We start from the raw sequence: 19,788 nt of genomic DNA, 5'->3' as shown, positions 1-19,788 counted from the left end.
AAGCTGCGATTATGAATGCACTGTATGGCTGGCTGTTGATTATGTAATCATTCTGCTGTTGCTTGGCGTAAGCTGTATGAATGGCAGGGAGGTCTGGTTTGATGCTTAGTCATGGATTGTGCTTGTTTTTTTCCCTCTTGTGTGTGGGGCTTCGTCTCAGTTTACCTACATCACTGTGACTGTGGCACGTTCTGCCTTCCAGAGCCAACCAAAGGTTCCGGGAAGGTGCACCCACGCGCTGCCCCTGCTGTGCAGGGCTTCCCTCACTCTAAAGCAATGACCGGCCACCGATGCCTGCATTCCCTGTGCTACCCAGCACTTTTATTCCTGTGAAGAAATGTTGTCTGGCATGTTAGATAACAGGTTGTGTGCTGGTGAGACCGAGTGTGTGTTGCGTATGAAAAGGACCTAGGCCAAGCTCAAAGGCCGGAGCCGGACTGAATCAGGCGCTGTCAGTGGGCATGATGGTGCAGCAACAGTAAATACTGATGGCACTGGTGCTGCGGTAATCCCCTTTGGAAAAGCCTCGCCAGTAAATAGATCTCCGGTCCTGTGTGCTCACAGTCTGAGCACATTGATTTGGCATCACTTTCTTCTTGAAATGCTGTAAAACATTGATATATCTAGTATTGATCAGAATGTTGGTACATCATTGACCTATTAACAGTTGGCTATATTAAAAATAGCGGCATGCTTTACATTTAATAAAAAAAAAATACTTTAAACATACCACTCGGTAAAACATGGAATTAAATGGGAGCCCTGAGCTGTGGAAGCCGTCTAGAGACATTTGCTTTTCACTTATTTTGGCTTGGGTTTGCTAGAGGGTTTAATTTATCAGCCATCAGAACTAAGAGGCTCAGCCAGGGAGTGATGATCAAAATAACATACCCTGCAGACAGTCAATGAAAGGAAGGTATACTAAATGGCCCCGTGGTGGTGGACTGTCGTTATACGTAGTAGGGGTGGCGCGGAATATAATTATGTTTATTCGGGAAGAATACAGCACATGCTGAATGGAGGAGTTTGTGAAGCTCTGCTTTCAGCATGAAAATGTGGGACCTCGTGCAACAAATCTAGGCATGATGATACATCACTGTTTATTTCTCTTTATTTCCTTAAACCTGGTGTGCTGCAGTAGTTTATATTTGTTGCACATATGTTGGTTTGACACAGGGTTCGTTTGATCGTGAATATCTTTTCTCAGTCGTTCCTTGTGTTGTACAGGAAAAACAGAGCACTGTTTATATTCATTTCACATGTGCTATAGTAACATGGCAAAAGGGTGCGGTGTATGGAAGTATGGAAAACCACCCAGTCTGGCAACCCTAAGTCTGTCTGAAGAAAACACAAACTGACCATGCGTTTGTGACAGCGACGAGAATCGATGTTTCCCAGCTCACCTTAACAATCAGTCCCATCAATACTGGCTCTATCTACTGTTGATTCTGTATGTGAAGCTGAATAACTATAAGCCTCTACTATATTGATAATGCTGATGTACATTGGTTATTGATGCATTGATTCTAATCCTAGTACATTCAGTCAGTGGTGGCTGAGTGATTTGTGTTCTGTGCTGATTTTGTTCCCTCTTCTCTCTGCAGGTTGTGTTGGTGTTCGCTCTCAGCATTGGAGCTCTAGGGATATACTTTATAGACTCCTCAGAGTGAGTATTGCCTTCATTAATTACATTTATTTATTTGGCATACACATGGCAAAGACAAAGCTCAATAATGTCCTATTAAAACAATCTCCATCCAGACTTTTAGAGTGATTTTGCTCCAAGACATACACACTTTTCAGTCACATTAGTAATAATACCTTTTCACAGAGGGGTTTATGGCACTGAAAAATGTGCTTGCTATTCTCTCTGCATAGAGATCACTTTTTTCAATGGGAAACAAGCAGATCAGTTTCCATGGTAACACCAGGTCGAACATCTTTGGCAAATGTTCTGTTCCTTGCTGTCAGAATCTGGCGGTTGCTTTACCCACCTGTACGTACAGACAGGAGAATGAGGAGGAGGACAAACACCAACACATTTAAAAATGTTGGATGACTGTAGCTTTCATTTTTGTTCTGTATACTGACAAACTTTAACATGATTGCATAATGCCAGGGGAACATATCTAGCTTATGCATGTGCCTGCTGTTCTATACAACCAGTAGACCAAGCATTCCAGCTCAATACAGGTGACTTTTAATCATCCAAACTGTTTCAGCTTCAGATCACCGAGCACAGAGGCGCCGAGACACCATGGTGTGTCTGCACGAGAACAGGAGTCAACATGTGCAGTTTTAATCTGGCCAGCGGGGCTATTCCCAGCGTATGTCTGGCTTTCCATATGAAATGACAGATAAACCCCTTTCCCCAGCACTCGGCAGTTCAGACCCAATGCTTCTCAAACAGCAGCAAAGCCTGGTGCTATGCAACTTTTAATGCCCAATAATTCTACTGCCTGGATGTTTGGCTCTATTTAAAATCACTTTTCTTTGTAACCATATAAAGGACAAGAGTGACTTCCAACATCAATAAAACAGTTGCTTTTGAAGATAATAAATGGCCTATGACTACCTATTTATGTATATATGAAGCTAACCATGTCTTATTTCCTGTTCACAAAATTATGATCAGTTCAAACATTTATTTTATTTATTTTATACTGTTAAGGAATCCGATTGATATGAAGAATCAATAATGGCATTGACATCAATAATTTCTTAGCGATTCCCTAGTCATAACTGATATCTAAACAGTATATTCAGTATGGCAACATACTGTGATGCTTAATCGATGCACACATAGACTTTTGTGATTACTAATTAAATCTGTTTGTGAGAGAAACACAAAGGGAGCAGCCTACTTATGAGATACATATGTTTTGCTTATAATGGACCATAGGCTGCACTTTGTCTTCCATTGACTTATTTGATAAGGCATTAGCAGCTGATACAGCAGCTAGGCAAACTCAAGCTACAATGAGTTTTGTTGCTAAGCAATTTGCTACTTACTGAAGTGCTTTGAAGTCAACTACTGGTGCTTCACGATTAACCTGACTGACGTAACTGACAGCTCTGTTGGGGAGGTGAGTGACCTGAGCTGATTGACAGAACATGCAGATTGATTGGAGGCACATTGATTTACAGCAGTTTATGCAAACTGGTAGGGGTGCGCACACATTAACAAACAACTGTCATCAGATATGGGTTGCCATGGCTGCCAGCCAGGATTTTCTGGTATCTGGTATCCTACAAAACTGTGGGGCAGTGGTGGCCGAGCAGCTAAGGAGGTGGACCTGTAACCAAAGGCTTTCGTGGCTGCCCTCTGGGTGATGGGTTAAATGCAGACACATTTTGTTGTGTGCTGTGCTTGCTGTGTATAACTTAAAGATTATCAAATGATGCACAAATCCAAGGGTGTGTAATATTAGAAATGTTAGACACTGTAAACCATTTAAATAGGTATTTAAATGAATTTGTGAACCATAGGAATAGATATGTTCCGTGTGTAGTAAGATAGTTCAGGAATGTTTTGGGGTGGAGGTGGCAAAGCATACAATCATACAATCCAGAGTAGATGAAGGACTGGAACTGAGGTTTTGTTTGTGAATGACGGTGTTGGGTGACTTCAGCTCTATTGATAGACAGCTCTTTGAGCCAAAGTGGGCAGTTGAGCATTAGCTCCTGCGTTCTTTGCGGTGCTCCAGCCCACAAACCCTTCAGTGTTCCCATTAAACGAAGACTGTGGACCAGTCCCTGCTGTGCCGTCTGTATAGCGATACCTCGGAACAGACTTTGACTCTTAATGATTTGGAGGGGCCCTTGGAGATCTTTTTGCTCTTCTCCTTCTCCTACTTTCTACTGCTCCCTCATTCTCCTGGCTGCATTGAGAGATGTGTGAAAATGACACCGAGGCTCACAGCCACCCCCTGTGGGGCATGGCTAATGTTCTTCATCTGACCTTTCCTTTTCGTGCAGTGCAAATGCTAATGCTTCAGGTAATGGATAGCACAGACGTACACAAACAGCCCTGTTTAGAAGGTAATTATCAGGAGCGTTATCGAAGGCCTCAAACACACCACAGGAACCGCTCTGTGCCTCTCGCCTTCTGGTTTTGTTTATGCATTCTGAAATGTTAAATTGCTCATTGGCAAAACCATTAATGCTTCACTTTGTGACTCGCACAAACAGTGTAATCGCCCGTTTAAAAAAGGCATGTGGGAGCATCCCAAAATGAGTCGGACCAAACAGCTTTGTGCCAACGTTAGATCCCAAAGGAAGCTCAAAATGTGAAGCGTGGGGTAAAAAATCTGAACCGACCCTCCTGTAAGATGCGCTTTGTTTTCCACGTCGCTGGCGATGCTTGCTCTCAGGGGGGTGTCACACAGCTCAGTAGGTAACAGGGGTGGGGGCTGCAGCCCTCTCTGGTGGCCAGAAACCGGCTTCCCTGGAGTTTTGTTTTTCCTAGTGCCCTCTCCAGGTGTTTCCATCCCCGGTTTCAGGACCTATTTACCTGGATAAAACCTGGCAACAATTCATTAGGCGTGTTGAGGCAGCGGGAGAGAAGCTGTGAGGATTCATGGGCCAGATGTTTCATTCAGCTGTGTGGCGTGCACGGGGCTCCCATTTACATCATTCATATCAGTTCCTAAAAAAAACTTTACATTTCCAACTGTACTACAGTAAAGGACACATAGGCCTGGTAGAGACCACAACAACTTTGTTTGTTGGTTGCCTTTCGTCTGTGTCAAATCTAGTATTAGTATTATTTCAGTATTAGACAATATTAGACAATGATACAATCATGATATCTATGTAAAAAAATACTGTCAAGGTCTTTTAATATTATTGATGCTCAGTACCTCAGTTCATTTTAAATCGCTTAAAATTGATTGTGGAATCTAGTCTATCGATAATGTATCACTGTATATTGCCATATTGATTTTTTTGGTCCCACTGCTAGTAATAAGTCAGTAACACCACATGCCCCCATTAATGTTTAATTTTATCTACTCTTTTCATATTAACCTTTGCTGACAGCTAAGATTGTGCTTTAAATGTATTATGTCATTTAGACCAATTCAATAATCAGTAATTGCAGGAGACAACAGTTGGGGGGTGGGTCCACAGTAATAACAGGTATTGGGGTGCTATTGCTCAGAGGATAAGGTTATTAGCTTCAGCTGCTGTGCTGCTGGAGTCTAAATGCTACAGACATTCAATATTTCATATTTCAGATTAAAGTGAGATGTGAATGAACATCTGTCTTTCTGACCTTGCAGTGCTGAGACTCTGTAAGTCAGTATTTCACCCTGTTGTTATCTTGGTCTCTCTGGGAACACTCTGTTGTCCCTGTCCTGAAAACCAGAGTGAACCAGAATGAAAAGGAAGGCAGGAGATATGTAGGCCAGCAATGTGGGAGGCGTTCCTTTAACAGGCGCCTTTACAGCGACTCCCATTTGCTTAAAAACTCTCCGGGTTATCGGGTAGCCTGTGTGGTCTGTGTGGTAAAGGTACGTTTGTCGCTCCCTGCCGCCAGTAACCCTACCAGAGCCCACCGATCAGTTTCCTTCTTCCGTCTAAAGAAAAAGGAACAGTGGTTGATGACTTATTAATGCGGTAAGGTGAGAAAAATGGCTGGCACAGGAAAGGAGGTCACAGCGTGTGGCGGGTAGAAGTCGAGGAGGAGACACAGAAGACTTTCTGGAGGTCTTGGTGAACATAATCAAAAGAAACGAGCTGCTCTGACACTGCAGGGCAGGGTTTCGGTGGTCTTTTCTCTCTAGTTGGGCCGTGTCAGCTCTTCAGTAATAAGTGGCTTGTGATTGCGTGTTCAGGACAGGTTTCAAGAGCGACGCAGAAGGGTTGGTGGTGGAGTGGGGGGTTGAGTTGTCGTATTCTTGGTTAATTGGGTGCTCTGACAGCCAAAGCTCAATTCAGTCTGTTACTCATGTTGCAGAACCCTGATGTCTCACAGGAACGGATGATTACGAAATATTAGCCACAGTTAATGGCAAAAAACCCACACCGCAACCCAACTCTTCCAATTTTGATGACCCGCACTCTCTAGGAGAAGAGACTTCCTCTGTTCAGTTAATTCATGTCCTCTTCAGCACAGGAACAGACGCGCAGTTTACAGGCTCTTATCATGAAAGCGCCGCAAATTACAAGCGGCCATTCACGGCCCTGATGAGTTCACGAGACGGAGATGTGATGGATCTGGAACCTGGAAGTTTGAGCTCTGTGGCGAGAAGCGATAAGAAGCCAATTTTACCCCCCCTGCTCTCTCTCTGTCACGTATTATAATTGTCTGGTGAACACAAAAGGTTCTGTAGCGACTTTTCCTGGGCGTAAAAACCTCGCTGTACAGGTTTTTTGAGAATAGATTGAATAGATGCTAGATATGCCTCCTGCTGGATTTGCTGTCCGCATTTCTTCTAAGAAGTTTTGTGCTGGCACCTTTTCATATGCAATTCATGTAACAATAAAGGGAAACAAGTCTATTGTGCCTATAAGAGCTTTATGGCTCTTTTTTTTTATTATTGAAGACGCATAAAATCATTCTGTTTTAGGACCTTATTATAAATGTATACATTAACATAATGCAATTATAATTAACTAAAATGGGGCCAAAATTCATGTTCACCACTGAGACAAAGCTGTTCCATTCCGATAAAGAGCATCTCATTAGCAATACTTTACATTTCACACATAAGAAAAAGCTCAACTATTTTACTAAGCTTATATTTAGACATCCTCATCAGAGGAATACAACTAGAGGACATAATTACAAAAACACCATTAAAATTCCTTGATTATTTTATATAAATCACATGAATGTTGATTAACTGAATTCTGCTTAGTGGCTGCCAATATCCCATTCATGGCACACACATTCACAAAGCGTTCATTATTTTTTTATTTTACTAACACATTTTAACAGCACAGTAATATACTGTGTTCTCCACAGTATATTACGCTGGAACGGGCATTGAGCGACGTGTAAATCTGATTTGGAAGGTGTGTGGAAGGCACTTGTTAACATAAACAAGCCCGTCGTCACTAAGCCTTGTGCTCGTCCTGCAGCCTGGATGAAGTCCAGGCCGTTCTGGTGTCTTACTGTTTGTTTAATTAGAAGGAGGAACAAACAAGCAACGTCCCGGCGCTTTCTGCTTTAAGTGAGACACACACACACACACACACACAAACATACACACACGGCGAGTGAAATGCCCAAGCTATTTTTAGGCCCCCATAGAGCAGGTATTTGTCCGGTGCCCTTGCAGGTGCTAATTCACTCTTATTTTAGCCACGGTTCCTTGATGTATTAGCCTGCCTGAATCTTCCCCTACCCCCTCGTGTATGGAGGACTGAATTCATTCATGCAGATTCCCACACTATAAGGACCAGCTTCCACAACTGTACATGCACTCTGCTGTTGCACTGCATGACTGGGCCAGTGACTCGCCTATGCCGTCATCGCAGCCATGTTTTTACTACTGTTTTAATAATCACTTATGAGGGAGTTGAGACCGTAATGATAATGATGATTTATACTTGGGATAGAGGATCAAGACATAATAAATGAACCTCGGGTCAATATGCTAAATGAGGATTTATTGTTTTCCATCTAGTTTTAAATTTTAATCTCACTCTAATAATGGTTCAGGACACCTTGGCTTAGCACGGTTTTAGCCTGTATCTGCAGGATGTGCCACCTACACAATCTATGTGTAAAGCTTTCACTGCTGATGCTGCTGCAGTTATTTTGTGGGGTTTTTTGTATCATGTTATTGGTCTATTAAATTGCCTATTGGATATGTTCAATGTGCACAAAACATATATGGACAGAAATTTAAAATTTAAAAATGCAGCTCTTGCAATTTGTTATTACAAGAAGACATCAGGAATACTTAAAACAACAGTTATTGAACGGCTATGTAAATGTAACTTTTTGTATGAGTTTCATCAAAATTAGCACCCCTTGCCTTATCACAGCAGATTCTTTCAAGCAATGAAAGGAAATAACCAATCCCTCCCAGACACAACCAATATTTGCAGATACATAATGTGTTACAATAGACAATCGTAAAAGACTAGAGTTGCTTTTGATTTAACCAAATCCAGGGTTTGGTTATTTCCTAAAGCTGTGCTAAGGCAAGGGGTCCTAATTTTGATGAAACTCATACAGAAAAGTTAAATTTACATAGCCCTTCAAGAACTGTTGTTTTAAGTATGTCTTCTTGTAATAACAAATTTAAATCCCAAATTTTCTGCCCATATATGTTTTGTGCATATTGAAAATATCCAATAGGCAATTTAATAGACAAATAACATGTTACAGAAAAAACACAAAATAACTGCAGTAGCATCAGCAGTGAAATTCAATGCATATCGTAAAAGACTAGAGTTGCTTTTGAGTCTGAGATGGTGTTACAAAAAGCTTAGATTCTAACAACTAAACTGTCCCTAGACATTAGATGAAGTTGATTCCCACAATCAACTTTGTAGGTTATTTTAATATAAAGTGAGGACTCTGCATTGTTAGCAGAGTGTTCAAAAAAAGCTGCAAAGGAGCATCATCATAGGATCCTGACAGGTTTCTGCAGAATAAAAGATCTAACGTCATCATCACTTTTCTTTAAAGATAAGCTAATCAATGGATTTTCTTGAATTGAGAGCCAGTTTGTGAAAAGTGATTGTGAAACACTGAAGCACATCACATGATGCACACAAAGAAATGTGTCCTCTGCATTTAACCCATCACCTTTGGTGAGCAGTGGGCAGCCATGAAAGGTGTCCGGGGAGCAGAGTGTGGGGACGGTACCTTGATCAAGGGGACCTCAGTCGCACCTTGGCTGTTTGAGATTTGAACCCGCAATTTTCCGATTATGAATATGCTTCCTTACCCACTAGGCCATCACTGGGCGGTGTCAGCCTCTTATTATTATTATTGCCTGAATTATTATTGACATCATCTCATAATGAAGCTTCAATACCTTTCCAACATGCTGAGTAATTAGGATTAAAACTAGCAAACAAGCGCCCTCAGCTGAGTAGCTATGTAGTGGTCTTTCAGACAACTTAAAGCCATTCCAACTTTATTTTTTATATCGTATCCTTGTTCATTTTTATCCTGCCATGGATTAAAAACAATTTCTTTAATCAGTAACATGAAAATTGTCATTATCATCTGGCATAAATTATGGAATGTGCACAACTGAAACTAATGGTGTGAAATGTGACACACACACTCACACACAGATACATACACACAGTTGAGACTGTATGAAAGTAACATGATTGCCCATACTCTCTTCCAGCGTAACTTTTCACTTAACACATGGCACCACAATGCAATTTTCACAATATTCCTGCTAGGACACCACCCTGAACCAGAGCATCGCTTGGGCCACATGATGTCCCAGCAAAACCACCTGCATCCCCTTGTGGCATAAGCCACAATTTGTCTTCCAGGTGCCAAATATAGCAGCAGGCTTGTTTTAGGTCACAGTGAAATTGCCTGGAGATGGAGCTTCCAGGGGGCCTGATGTTCTCTCCCTGGCCAGGAGAGTAACTCTGCTGGGTGGCCTCAGCATCTAGGTGGATAGGGAAATCCTACAACACAGTACAATGGATGGTTTTGCCATTAGAATGATCTAAAATGGTTAAGATCACTTAATATGGTTATGCACAAGGTGCATTTATGGTTTATAAATGTAGTGGCAAACGTGACAATAATAGTGAAACAAGACATTTCTAAATGACCATAAACTATTAAACAGTAGTGTGCAATCCACTGTTTTGCCACAGAATCTAGATCAGACCATGGGAAACATTTGGGAGTCAAAATGGGAAATGTTGTGTCAGAGGCAGGAAAAACTATCATGCATTTTCTTTCACTGATCCGGTCCTCTCTGCACAATTAATTTAATTAAAATATTTGCTATGTGAAACACAGTGCAGTTAAAAGAAATACAATCTATATTAGAACCTTATTGCCTGTAGAAGAAACGCAGAAACCTTCCCTTTCAAGTTGCCAATGCCATGCAGGACAGACTGAGGGAGAAGGGAGTATCTAATCTAAAAACAACCTGTTTCTATATACAGCATCAGGAAGACAAATTGTGGCTTATAAGAGGACTTATAAGTAGGTTCTTTTGCAGGGACAAGATTTGGACCAGGCAGAGCTTTAGCTTTGTGTCTTCTAATAGTGCATGTAGTAGCCCCCCCAAAAAGATTAATTTAGAATACTTGATGAACTTTTTACGATTCAGGATTTATTTTTCATAAAAATCTGTACAACCACAGGGGACAAGATACATATATTTATTTATTAAGAAAGACCATCTCAGGGCAATTACAAGCTTTTACAATGATAAACAACACAAAAATGGTGGAAATAACATGTGCGTAACATGTGAAGAGTTTCTTATAGGAAGTGTTTTTGAATGGATGTTTGTTCGTTCAGAGTCTACTCTAGAAACGAATGCCACCCCGAGCCCAGGTCAGCATGCCAGTTTATTATGAAATGCTGAGAAAAGCAGGCCAGAGAAGTGCTTAAAGGCATGCGTCCCCCACCCAGTTCCACACTCGTGCACGTGTGTGTGCATCCGTGGGAGAAGCAAACATCTGCCTCAGTTTTCAGGCGGTAGTGTTCCACAGAGCAGCAGAACGTCGACTAATTTCAAACGAGGTAGACCAGTCTATGCAGCCAAATAAACAATTAAGAGAGCAAACGAGTACACATATGAAATGTGTCCCGTCTAGCGTTGTCACTCTCTGTCTTCATTTGCATATGAATTGAACTAAACTGGCTCGGGTTTTCTGACTTACAACACAGTACTCTATAAACAGTCCTGGATAGTGAGATATTGATTTCTTTCTTGTCTTTACTGTCACTTGTATTGTCATACTGTGCTCTCTTATTAAACTGGGACATTTTACACAACAAAATATGCCAACAGTGTTCCTGAATTATGTCCTAAATTGCACCATGAGCTGATTTGGAGAATTATAAATTCAGCTACTGTAGACATTTTTTTTTTGTTTCAATTCTTAACCCTACCCCAGGGAGCTTTCAAATCCCTCATCTGTGAGCTTCTTATCAATTAATAAGAATCACAAGTCATTCGTAGAAAAGCCAAATGTAACAGTATGAGTAATGGGAAACTATTTGTGAATCAGTTGTTAATAATGTTTTTTTTTCTTCTCCACAGTCCTATAGAATCCTGTCAGAACTTCTACAAAGATTTCACGTTACAGATCGATATGGCATTCAACGTGTTTTTCTTACTATACTTTGGTCTGCGGGTGAGTATAAAAACAGGAATTCTGTAAGAAAAAGTCCAAAAATCTGAGGCCACATTTTTCAACAGAGGAAACAGAACATATCAATCAAAGGGAATCTCTGTCTTTTTCCATCATCACAGCACCAGCTCTCAGATTTGCACAAATTGTCACATTCCTGTCATTACAGCAGAAGGAAACAGCTGCTTCTAAGATATTTCGCTGGTAGCAGGGTGGTAGTGGCCCAGTGGGAAAGACACTCTGCTATGAACCAGATGATCACAACTTCACAGTTTCAATCACCACTTACTACCATCTTGTCCTTGAGCAAGGACTGTCCCCGTAACTACTGATTGTATGGACAAGGGCGTCTGATAGTTTCTCTTGTGGTCTCAGACTTTTGAACTTTTGAATGCCGTGTTTTACACACCCCTGAAAGGATGCGCTGTGTAATGGCCTGATTTCTCTGCTTAATCTGCCCTGCAGTTCATCGCAGCAAATGATAAGCTGTGGTTCTGGCTGGAGGTGAACTCTGTGGTGGACTTCTTCACGGTGCCGCCGGTCTTCGTGTCGGTGTATCTGAACAGAAGCTGGCTGGGTAGGTCTCTCCACTGCTCTTGCTCCTGTCTGAGCCTGGAGCCCACGGGGCAGGAGTTAACTTTCACCCCTCATTGAAAGTGACAAGGTCTTGCTCCTCTTTTGAAAACGTACCCTGAGTGTTGCAAAATAAGGCAAAACCACGTCCTGGGCCCGCGTTATAGCACTGACAGCCTGACAGCGAGCAGGTCCTGTACTCTGCAGAATAAAACATGACTCAGAAATGCCACCTCATGGATCCGTGATTAACAGCAGACAGCGGTGTAAGCTGAGGTACTGCGGAGGCCGTGTGCAGTCGGAGGGCTGACCTGGATTGGGCTGCGGGTAAAGTACACCTCACTAAAGGCTTTCAGATGAGTCTCACTGGTGTCACGTTAAGGGAAGTGGAATGTTACGCTCTCTGGCTGGACTTCGGGACTTTAGCTGAAGTCAGTTCACGCACACACACACACACACACACACAGAATCTCAATCTTGTTTTATCTTTGTCGGGACCTAGGCTACCTAGGCTAAATGTACCATTTACACCATTTACATTATTAACATGTAATTACCATTCCCCCCACTCGAAGCGATATCTTCAATTAATAAGCATTGGTTGTAGTGCTTACAACGCTTTCACGTTTTCACATCTTTGTTAGGCCTCTTGGTCCTTGCTAAACTACGAATATTCACATACAATTACACAGTGGGAGCTTAATCGTCTTCACTATTAAACACATCTGGACAAGGAAGAAGACGTGGACAAATAACTGTGTGTCTCTGGAACTTGTGTAGGTGTGTTTCACAGTGTGAGAGAGGATTCACCTTATAGCAGATAGAATAGAGAATTCAAACTGATAAATAAATTCTATTGTTCACTGCCATTGTTGGGGCAGTTGTGTTTTTTTTTCTCAGTCGCCTCAGCATACATCACACTGCACAAATGCAGACCACTCATGAAGAGAGCTAAATATGTGCTGAGTGATAAATAGCCCTGAAATGTCTGCCCCGGTTCCTAAGGCAGTGACATTATTTCAATGTTAAACAGCACTTCAATATAAGCTCAGGGCGTTAAGAAGTCGCAGCGGTTCCGGTGGTCCCATACGTGTGTTGGTGTTTCAGGGTTACATAAGATCATTCTACCATCAGCCGGCCGTGCCTTATCACTGATGTTGTTAGCCACGCACCGGAAGAAAATTTCACACCTGACCTGAACAAAGCCAGACCTGCCCTCTCCTATCATTACAGATATACAGGAGATCTGATATAGTCCTCGTTCACCTGCATGATTGTCACTACCTTGAATTACCACAAAATGAGTGTAAACCAGATGGCCACAAAATCACAGTTTCAAACCCCACTTATTACCATTGTGTCCCTCAGCAAGACCCTTAACCCTGAGTGTCTCCAGCGGGGACTGTCCCTGTAACTACTGATCGTAAGTCCCTCTGGATAAATTTTGATAGATTTTATCGTGTAAATCTTCCTCATTCAGGACACTCGTGAATATTTCGTTTGAGTGAAGGAGTGCAGGCCGTTTTGCCAGATATGGGATTGCTTGATCCTAGAATTCCCCCCCCGCTCAGCCACTCTAAAAATGATCTGATAAATGCTTAACTGCCCCAGCACCTTAACACCTATACTCCACAAGCTATTTTTGTTCCTGAAATCTAAACTTAAATCTGGGCCAACCAGGCAACACTGAGAACAAACTCATGTCTCTGTTCATCTTGCTTTCTTCCTTTTATACAAATTACATTCAGTAAAATGTGTCGCATGTGGACCTAAGTAATTCCCCAGGTGAAGAATACCACAAGTACCACTGTTCGTAGTGTTGCACATGCTGTAACCTGTGTGTGGGCTTTATTAGATGTAATAATGTGCATTAGAAAAAAAAACAAGACCATTTTGTATTTAAAAGAAAATCAATACATTTGTGTGACCTCTAGTGTTGTGAAGCTTTTTTCAGAACTTTGCTTTGGTTCTTTCTGGTCTTTTTCTGTCTCTGGTGTCTGATTCTGCCTGAGTTCCTTTTTGTAATAAAAATATAGATTTATGTTAACTTTGCACATTTGTTTAGTGTTTTTGTAGTAGCTGAACGCTGCTGAAAGGCTGCGGCCCATCTGGTCAGGGGGGCATTTGCAGACCTTTTGAGAAAAGGACGTTGATTAAAACGCCACAGTGAGGTACCATTAATATATAAAGACCATGCAGTGAGAACTGAAATTAATCTTCCCGAACTACTCTGACTGACTATCTCTCCCAGGAGAGGCGTACAGGGATTAGCCTGCACGTTTAAACTCAGCTATCTGGCCGCCAGCGCACCTTCTCCACCCAATTAACTCCAAATCGCTTCCGTTTCCTTATCCCGGCACCGAAACACTTTGTGATTTTTACGGCTGTTGCGGAATTCTGTTTTGAGCCCGGCCCCTTGTGGTCCAAACTTTATAATGATGCAGTCGGACATGGATCGTGCCGCATGCCTAATGAGGGCATTTTCCTGCAGATTGCCTTGGGAGGTCTCAGTGGCGGCAAGCGGTGTGGGGTTTGAGCGAATTGCTCGGATATGCGGCGACACTCACACGGGACTCTCTGTGAGAGTAGATGCGCCCTGTTCAGAAACATAAATATTAAAACCCGGTGCGACTGATATGTGGTGGGCGACATGGAAATGCACTGGTGTGCACGGTGCAGTACCAGCGCCACCTCCTGGACACAGCCGGTGTGGCACCAGTCTGCTGCTTTTCAGAATAATCCCTGTCTTCTCGGGTCATGTGCGTCCCCTCATCACCCTCCGGCCGCCTGTCGCCCTCCAACAGGAAGCTTCTCTGTGAAAAGAACATGAACAATATTATCGCAGAAACTAATTTGTGTGCTTAAGCCTCTTTATTGCAAGGCGGCCCTCACATGTCACTGCCCAATGGATCTGCATTGCATGTTACCACTGCTGCCAGATGAATTATGGGGGAAAAGGGTCCGACCTACTGGAAATAATCCCGGCTGCACACACAGAACATTATCCCTCTTGAGCTGTGTTCATCCCGTGCTGATTGAGAAAAGGAACCAGTGGTCTGGTTTGCCTGGACACGTGACTGGGATCCAGGCCCCAGTGTTTACGAGCTTTTCCTGCTGAATGAAGCGAGGTGGATGTCCAGAATGGAGCTCAGAGCCATCAATGGGCATCTGCCCATTCTACATGAGTCTTTCAGATGCTCACATGGCCTGGATTCATTTGGATTGGTCATGATCCCCTGGCTAGAGATTGTTGTGGAACCTTATGTGACATCTGTTTCAGTCCATAGTCCATAGCCTCTCTCTATGATTCTGTCTCTGTAAATCACAGTTTTTCCAATCATGCCCTTTAGCAAACATGAATTTGAATCGTCCCTGTAAAAAAGCACAATGAAGCACTTCGTTGTTGTGCAGTACTGCACTGCTGTTACAGTACTAGTTAAAGTTCAAGTTACCTACCAAATATCCTGAGATCCGGGTGGTGCCATTTAGTGGAGCTCCTCATCCAGGTGGTAATACCACCATTGAGGATGCTGAGTGGAGTGAAGTAAGTGGCCCATGGCAGCATCTGTAAATCTGTTGCATTGAAGGAAACGTCAATATTACCACGAACACAGTGTCTAGTTTGCTATATTGCAGAGTTTTTTGCATTGCTCCTAATATTTAAAAAAAATATATAATATGTTATCTCCCATGTTCCTAAAAAATGTGGAAGATGCTAGAAAGTTGAGAACATCTTTGTGTTCTATAAATATAACAGGCCCAGTCTCAACTTTTACAGAGACCAAATGTAAATGGCTGGATCGCAAGAGAAAAAATTGTGATCAGTTAATAAATAATGTATAAATCCTCTACCTATGGTGAAAAGCACATTAAACAATGAGTGCCAGAATATTTCAACACTATACAAGTTTCACAATCTGCAGTCTGATGATACAGTGTGAAAGGCATCCTGATATGTTTATATATTTGTTAAATTCAGTTGCAGTTAGGAATAGGAATCTATAATAATACTACATTTAAAGTAAGTTTCAGCATGTATAATGGCAAAGCGTGACAATAGCATCTAACCAATCACAGTTTGTATTCAGAAACTGAGGAGGCTGCATGGCTGCTGTCTGCAGCAGACTATGATTAATTCAGGATTATTGTTTTTCTCCGATCTCATTGTTTTTTTTTTTACTCCAATTGCTGTCTCTTCTAAATCTCAGTTTCACCTCTGAAAGCCTTAGCAGATTATTGGTGGGCACACATTTCACATGACTTCCGGTGACAGTGTTCGGGCAAGGGGGAGAGTGTGTGTGCATGGGCTATGCAGATTAAAAACTCGAGGATGAGAGCAGCAGGAGCCAGTCTGCGAGCAGGTGTCTCCTGTCCTGGCTGAATTCACAGAGCTGGCATAGATCTAGAACAGTAGAACAGGACAAAGCTGTAGACTCTGGACTTGGTACTTCACTTCAGGTCAGACCTTTTTGATAAATATTCCAGATATTTTTCACTTTTGAAGAAATTAGCAGCATATTAAAGGCTTTGTTAAGAGTTTTGGAGAAGCATGATCTCGAGCAAGCTCTTAGTTTTCCGAGGGCCCAGAGGAGCCCTGCAGACCGAGTTGTTGCAGGACAACCGCAGGCGTAAGAAGTCGTGTGGGGACCTGTTCCACAATGGATACAGAGTGAAGCCGGGCCTGGCCCCAACAGTGGAGAAGGAGGGGGACATGTCCTATCTACGCGTCCTCTCCAACTGGGGTAAGGGGCTCTGGGACACTATGTTCCCCAGGAACGTTCCAGAGCCAATATCTGTTCTTTCTACCTTTCTTTGGTCCTTTTGTCCACTTCCGATGGTTTATTTTAGTACATGACCGCGTCCCCACCGACAGCAGCACCTACTACCCATGTGTTTGGTTTATTTAGATTAGATGGAGTAGATGTGCTGAAGATCCGCTGGTAATCCTGTCATTCAGCATTGTTTCGGGGGGATGTTGCTGGAGTTAGATTGGTGTTATGTAAGCGGCCCAGTGAAGCAGGTGTTGCATTGTTCTGTAATCTGCTCAGGCATGAGCTCATTTGGGAGGCAGCTGAGAGACAGCCATGTCTCTCCAAGGTGTGAAGTCTCTCGCGGCTGCACCCTGCGCTTTTCTTGTGTTGCAGAGAAGGGAGAGCGCAGACAATCACTTGGCGGCGCCTGTTGTCAAGATGGTTTTGTTTAGTGATGCTCCAGAATGAAAATTTCAGAATAATCAAATATGATTCATATGATATGGGGAAGTCCAGTTCTTTTATTCAGTTTGGAGTTTGTTTAAATTGAACTATAAAAGAGGGTTTTTTTGTGGTATTTAGCTAAATGTGCAATTTATCAATAAAATTTCAATTCTCAAAATCACTTTTGCAATAATGATTAATAATATTGAATCATTATTTATTAAATAATGATTCAATTATTAAAATAAATACATTATATAATTAATAATCATTTAATTATAATTGTTTAATATTTATATTGTAATTATAACTAGAACAATAACAACAGTGCATATATAATATTTTGAAAGACGTACAGTTTCAGAATATGATCTGTTTCCAGAATAACATCCCTTTTCCTACCATCACAAACATTTTTACTGATATTTTATTTAACACATTTCTGGTGGAAGTATTGACTCTCCAAATATACTAACCAACTAATGAAATAGTTTTAAAAGGAAATGAGATGTGCAATATTAAACCATGCTAAATGAAACATAATGTTTCTGTCTGTTTCCAGGGTTGAGGTTTCTGAGAGCCTTGAGGCTGATCCAGTTCTCAGAAATTTTACAGTTTTTGAATATCTTAAAAACAAGGTAAGTGGAACAAGTAAGCATATTCGGGCAGTTTACACTCATACGTGCAGCATGTTGGCTTTGGCATCTTTTGCTGGTACTGCATGGAGATGTATAGGGTTACGTGAACAGCGTTTAGTATTTTGCCCCTCTGAAGTAGTCTTAGGAGTCATGCAGCTGCTGCTGTTGTTGTGTCCTCCAGTATCCCTCCAGACTGCTCAGAGTTTCAGCTTTGGCGCAGATGTCAGGAAGAGCTTATATCTTGACAAAATGTTTTATGCTAATCCCTACTGCTGGCTCTCTGACTGGGTCTGATGCGGGCAGAGTCAAATGGAGAGGCCAGCCCATTAGTGAATGTGTTGGGCCGGATAAACTCTGGAGGCCCCAGTGATTGATTTTGCCTCTGTGATGGTGCCACTGGCTGGACATAAGAGGGATGGCGCTGATTACACTGATTGAACCAATAAATACAACCGTTTTATGTTTAGATCCAAAAGGAAAAGTGAATGTATGAATAAATCAATACATTCTTCATCTAACAATCTGGTCTCATCTTAGATTACATGTATAATTTTACTTAAATGAATAAAATTTTTACCTTACTTTGGTAATACCCATTCATGCATTTTTAAGTGATTGTCCAGTTCAGGATAGCCGGTGTTTGGTCCCTAGCATATTAAGCATAAATATACAAAGTATTATTATTGCATTTTATACTTTTTAAATATATTGTTTTTGCAGGATTAAATTCACACTTTGTATCACAGCATAAAGCAGTTCATAAAAGGATTACAATGTTAGTGATGGAATTAACACAGGATCTATAAATCATTGTTAAAACACAATATATTTCACTGCACTCTCCTTTATTTTGCATTCATTGGCTTGACTCCCATTACTAAACAGAATGATAGAGATGTTAGGGTGTGTGGTGTCTGTGACATTCCCCTGCTGAAACAGGGGTGGGTCAGACTGTTTCATCAAGACCAGAGATCTTTTTTTTGTCTGTGTATGGTGAACTCTGGAGGTTCTCTTATGTTTTTTGTCCCATACAGCAATTCCATCAAGCTGGTGAACCTGTGTTCCATCTTTATAAGCACATGGCTAACAGCTGCTGGATTCATACACTTGGTAAGTAGGAAACCGTATAGTTCTACAAGATCATCCACTGTATTGCGGTCTTAGGCTATATTTGTATCTTCTAGCTCCTCAAAAGCATTTTTTTTGTACCCCAGGGATGAAAAAAAGCCCATCATTTTAATAAGATTTGGTCAGCAGTAGTGAGAAACCTTTTAGATGAGTAATGGTCAATGCACATCAACAAATTAGTGTCTAAAGATTGATCAATTATAGTATATAATTACACACTGATCAGCCAAAACGTTATGAATATAATGATATCATAGCTATACATGATGTGTTATATTGATTAGGTACTCTTATGCCTTCAAAACGTCTGCCTTCAAAACATGAACTCCACTAGACCTCAAGCTTGATTTGGAAATGCTATGATGCAATAATAGTCAAGTACGTAATTAGTTATTGAATGTTATTTATTGTTATTGAATGTTATTTACTTTATCTTACTTTTGACTTCTTACTTCTGATCTTACATTTGACTTCTTTTGTTTTAGACTATAGGTGGCATCACAGGCTTGTGTTTTAAACCCTCTGTGTGCAGTGTGCAGAACTGTGGTCGTGTTCTGAACTGAACAGCAGAGGGCATCAAATGACCAGGAATCACTCATGCTGTCAAATTTGTTCTCGTAGGTGGAGAATTCAGGGGACCCTTGGGAAAACTTTCAAAATTCTCAGCCGCTGTCATACTGGGAATGTGTCTACTTGCTTATGGTCACTATGTCCACCGTGGGATACGGAGATGTCTATGCAAAAACCACCCTAGGGCGCCTTTTCATGGTCTTCTTCATCCTCGGTGGTTTGGTAAACTGAAGTTTCCTGCTTTCCCCTCCACCCTCTGTCCCTATGTCACACCTCACATCGTTTATATATACTTTTGGAGAGACACCCACTCTTTAGTAGTATACACTGTGATCCAATTCACCACATTTTATTGTACCTTCTGTAAAATACTT

At 41.6% G+C, this 19,788-nt stretch overlaps 1 protein-coding gene across 34 annotated transcripts in view; it reads left to right on the top strand.

Moving 5' to 3' along the window:
- Positions 1-19,788, top strand: part of kcnma1a (potassium large conductance calcium-activated channel, subfamily M, alpha member 1a) — a 139,405-nt gene that overhangs the window by 59,053 nt on the left and 60,564 nt on the right. For 33 of the 34 annotated variants that reach the window (XM_028988349.1, XM_028988384.1, XM_028988364.1 and 30 more), the window contains exons 3-8: positions 1,605-1,666; positions 11,220-11,313; positions 11,776-11,887; positions 17,641-17,716; positions 18,751-18,826; positions 19,466-19,636. In XM_028988349.1, coding sequence (XP_028844182.1) covers positions 1,605-1,666; positions 11,220-11,313; positions 11,776-11,887; positions 17,641-17,716; positions 18,751-18,826; positions 19,466-19,636 — 591 coding nt within the window. Of the gene's footprint in view, positions 1-1,604; positions 1,667-11,219; positions 11,314-11,775; positions 11,888-16,232; positions 16,626-17,640; positions 17,717-18,750; positions 18,827-19,465; positions 19,637-19,788 lie in introns of those variants that run through there. The other variant, XM_028988379.1, reaches the window with a different exon arrangement.

Source organism: Denticeps clupeoides, chromosome 8 (genome assembly GCF_900700375.1).
Source record: "Denticeps clupeoides chromosome 8, fDenClu1.1, whole genome shotgun sequence".
Classification (NCBI taxonomy): domain Eukaryota; kingdom Metazoa; phylum Chordata; class Actinopteri; order Clupeiformes; family Denticipitidae; genus Denticeps; species Denticeps clupeoides.
Note: the sequence above shows the minus strand (reverse complement) of the source record. Positions and strands in the feature narration are given on the sequence as shown.